The sequence below is a fragment of the Phoenix dactylifera genome, chromosome 2 (genome assembly GCF_051530095.1).
Source record: "Phoenix dactylifera cultivar Ajwa chromosome 2, Ajwa_hap1_PhDact_Kaust_v1.1, whole genome shotgun sequence".
In the NCBI taxonomy this organism is placed as follows: domain Eukaryota; kingdom Viridiplantae; phylum Streptophyta; class Magnoliopsida; order Arecales; family Arecaceae; genus Phoenix; species Phoenix dactylifera.
Window position 1 is genome coordinate 47,533,527 of NC_143191.1, and position 2,882 is coordinate 47,536,408.

General features: G+C 44.9%; 1 protein-coding gene across 1 annotated transcript; it reads right to left on the reverse strand.

Annotated features, from left to right (window-relative positions):
• Positions 1-1,398: 1,398 nt before the first annotated feature.
• On the reverse strand, positions 1,399-2,112 carry LOC103722501 (histone H4-like). The gene has a single exon (XM_008813087.5). The coding sequence runs from the start codon at positions 1,921-1,923 to the stop codon at positions 1,612-1,614; it is 312 nt and encodes a 103-aa protein (XP_008811309.1). The 5' UTR covers positions 1,924-2,112; the 3' UTR covers positions 1,399-1,611.
• Between the last annotated feature and the right edge of the window lie 770 nt (positions 2,113-2,882).

Below are 2,882 nucleotides of genomic sequence, written 5' to 3' on the forward strand. Positions count from 1 at the left end.
CAGCGGCATTAAAGACCAAGGAACGGGAGAATTCAGGTATTTGAGGGTTTGAAATGAGCTTCAATATTGACTCTTGAGAGGCAAAAGTAGGTAAGTTGAGCTGATATGTAATTAATTAAGAAGGCCTTTGTGAGATAATGTTAGACTTAATCCCATTCAACTTTCAACCAAAAGAGTTTTGAGTCTACTCTAGGAATTACTGATTACTTTCAAATCCAGTTAAAATTATGATTAGCTATGGAGGTCTACACATCATTGACCCTCAACTTACCCCGAACCATTTGGTCCTCGCTAGCGCTTCAGGAATAGGTGTTGTGATAACCCGGTTAGCCAAATCTTCCGGTAGAGTTTCATTCAACAAAGGAATATTTCATCCACCATTGTCATTGAAAAATTAAGAAAAAGTAATGTTCTCTAGAGCATAGAGGCATTTGAAGGAACTGGGGATTTATTCAAGGAAATAGCATTGATCCAAGGATCATTCAACACCTTGATTTGGTGCCCATTGCCAAGTTAACTATTTCTGATGAAGCACCAATAGCCTTCGAAATATGTGAACTGTTCTACTGAAAATTGAATTCTCTCAAAGACCAAGAGAAATGATACTTGGCAGGAGCAACTCTGCCAAATGGAATTTGGATTCAATACGAGCTGCCTGCTGGAATTTGAGTATTCTTTGGCAATAAAGGACAGCCTTGTTGCAAAGCAACAGACGAGGAAAACCAAAAAGTTGGGGATTCATTAACAAGAGCAGCAAAAATAGGATTGGATACATCCCTCGATCCAACCTATAAATCTATAATGAAATCCAAAAGGAACTCGTACTTGACCCCGAAAACTAACCTTTGATCCAGATCAAGCAATAAGGAATTCCTACTTGACCCATTTTATCCCCTACGTTACTTGGTCAGGACGGTAGCATTCCTTATCCAGGAAACCTCAGGGAGAGAAAAGGACCTAAAATAACAATACAAACAAGACCAGAACTATCTGTGACAATAACAAATACGTGTCGCTGGAATAATTAGGGTAGAAAGATCTTCCATGATGGGCCAAGAAACTGAACTTAGCATCCTGGAACTCCTGCATGGATGGCTCTCATTAACCTTGCTTAGCATGAAAGCAGGAGAATATTGAATCCATGGAGATCAGTGCTTGCTCCCAGCCAACACCCGGACGGTATAGAACTGGATGACTAAATCAGAGAATAAAGGCCAAAGGGCTACAAGCTTGCAGGTCTAATTGGGGATTCCCACAAAATTATCTGACAACAAGACTTTAGCCTTAGGTGCAGGAGTGAAACAGATCCACAGAACTTCAAAAAATGAGCAGATCCAAATAGCGCATCCCAAGGCACATTATCGCATAGATAAAAACATCTGATGAGGAAAAGTGAAGTAAAAAAACTGAGTAAATTGTAACCATTTCTAGTACTTAATCTAATACCCTAAACTTACATTCAGATGAAATAGCGACAACATTCATGAGAATCGCTGATGCACCAATATTCTTTTTTACATCAAAAAAAGAGGAAACAACAGCAGGCGAGAAAACCCTCACCCCAACCCTAGAAAATTAGTGAATCGCTGATGCGAATTCTTCTTTCTTCCTTTAACCGCCGAAGCCGTAGAGGGTTCGGCCCTGGCGCTTGAGGGCGTAGACGACGTCCATGGCGGTGACCGTCTTCCGGCGGGCGTGCTCGGTATAGGTGACAGCGTCGCGGATGACGTTCTCGAGAAAGACCTTGAGGACGCCGCGCGTCTCCTCGTAGATGAGGCCGCTGATGCGCTTGACGCCGCCGCGGCGGGCCAGGCGGCGAATGGCGGGCTTCGTAATGCCCTGAATGTTATCGCGGAGGACCTTGCGGTGCCTCTTCGCCCCGCCCTTCCCCAATCCCTTGCCTCCCTTGCCTCGCCCCGACATCTCCGATTCTTCTCTCTCGCTCTCGATTTGGAGGGGAATTCAAAGCTCCCAGCGCCGATGGCCTGGAACAGACGACGACAACGGGTCCTTTATATGGAGGGCTACGAATCGCGTCAGCCGTTGGATGGGACTGCGATCCGCGAGGCCTATACGTTGTTGTTCTTATCCGTCCGATCAGGAGATCTCGCATTTCATTGGTTGGTTTGCGAGTTGGCGGATCCAAGAAATACCCCGGGTTGCAGGAAAAGCAACGGACCTGGCGGTAAAATCGAAATAATTTAGGGGCCGCGCTTAGAAGACACAGGTCTGCAGCCTAAATAGAGGTTCGGGCCATGTAACCTGGGATGCACGCAATCGAACTCGTCGTTGGGTCGGATCAAGCCCATATGCTGTGTTGGGTTGAAAGTTATCCATTTAAGGAAGTCAAACTTGTGCTCGGCTCCAATTGAAAGAAAGCTTGAGGTCCTGGGGTATCAAAAATATTTCTAGCAACAAATCGAGAATGAAAGAATTTTCTCCATCTGCTATTGATGTGGTCATTGTTATTGGGAGTTCCCGAATTAGCTTTCCAAGAGTCCTGAGGCTGCGGTTGCTTCACCATATCATGAGAGAGTCCTCCGGAATGGAGTCTTAGATCCGCATTCTCTAGTTCAGGATTTGGTCCCCTCGGTGGAAGTCCCGAAGGTAGAGGGATTCGAGTATGGAATTGGTTTTTATATTCAAGCGTGGGTGGGGTTAAAGGGAGAGCCATTCCTCGAATAGGCTGACTAGGGTGGAGTATGGGGGTTTGGGTCCCAACAGTCAAACGGCTATGGCCTAACATGTTAAATATCCGACTAGGGGTGGAATTGAGCCAAGCCGAGTTGAATAGCTAGAGACTCGATCTTGACTTGATTTAAAATACTTGAGCTCGAGACTTGAATCAAAATTAATTTTGACTTGGTTTATTTTTTTAAAAA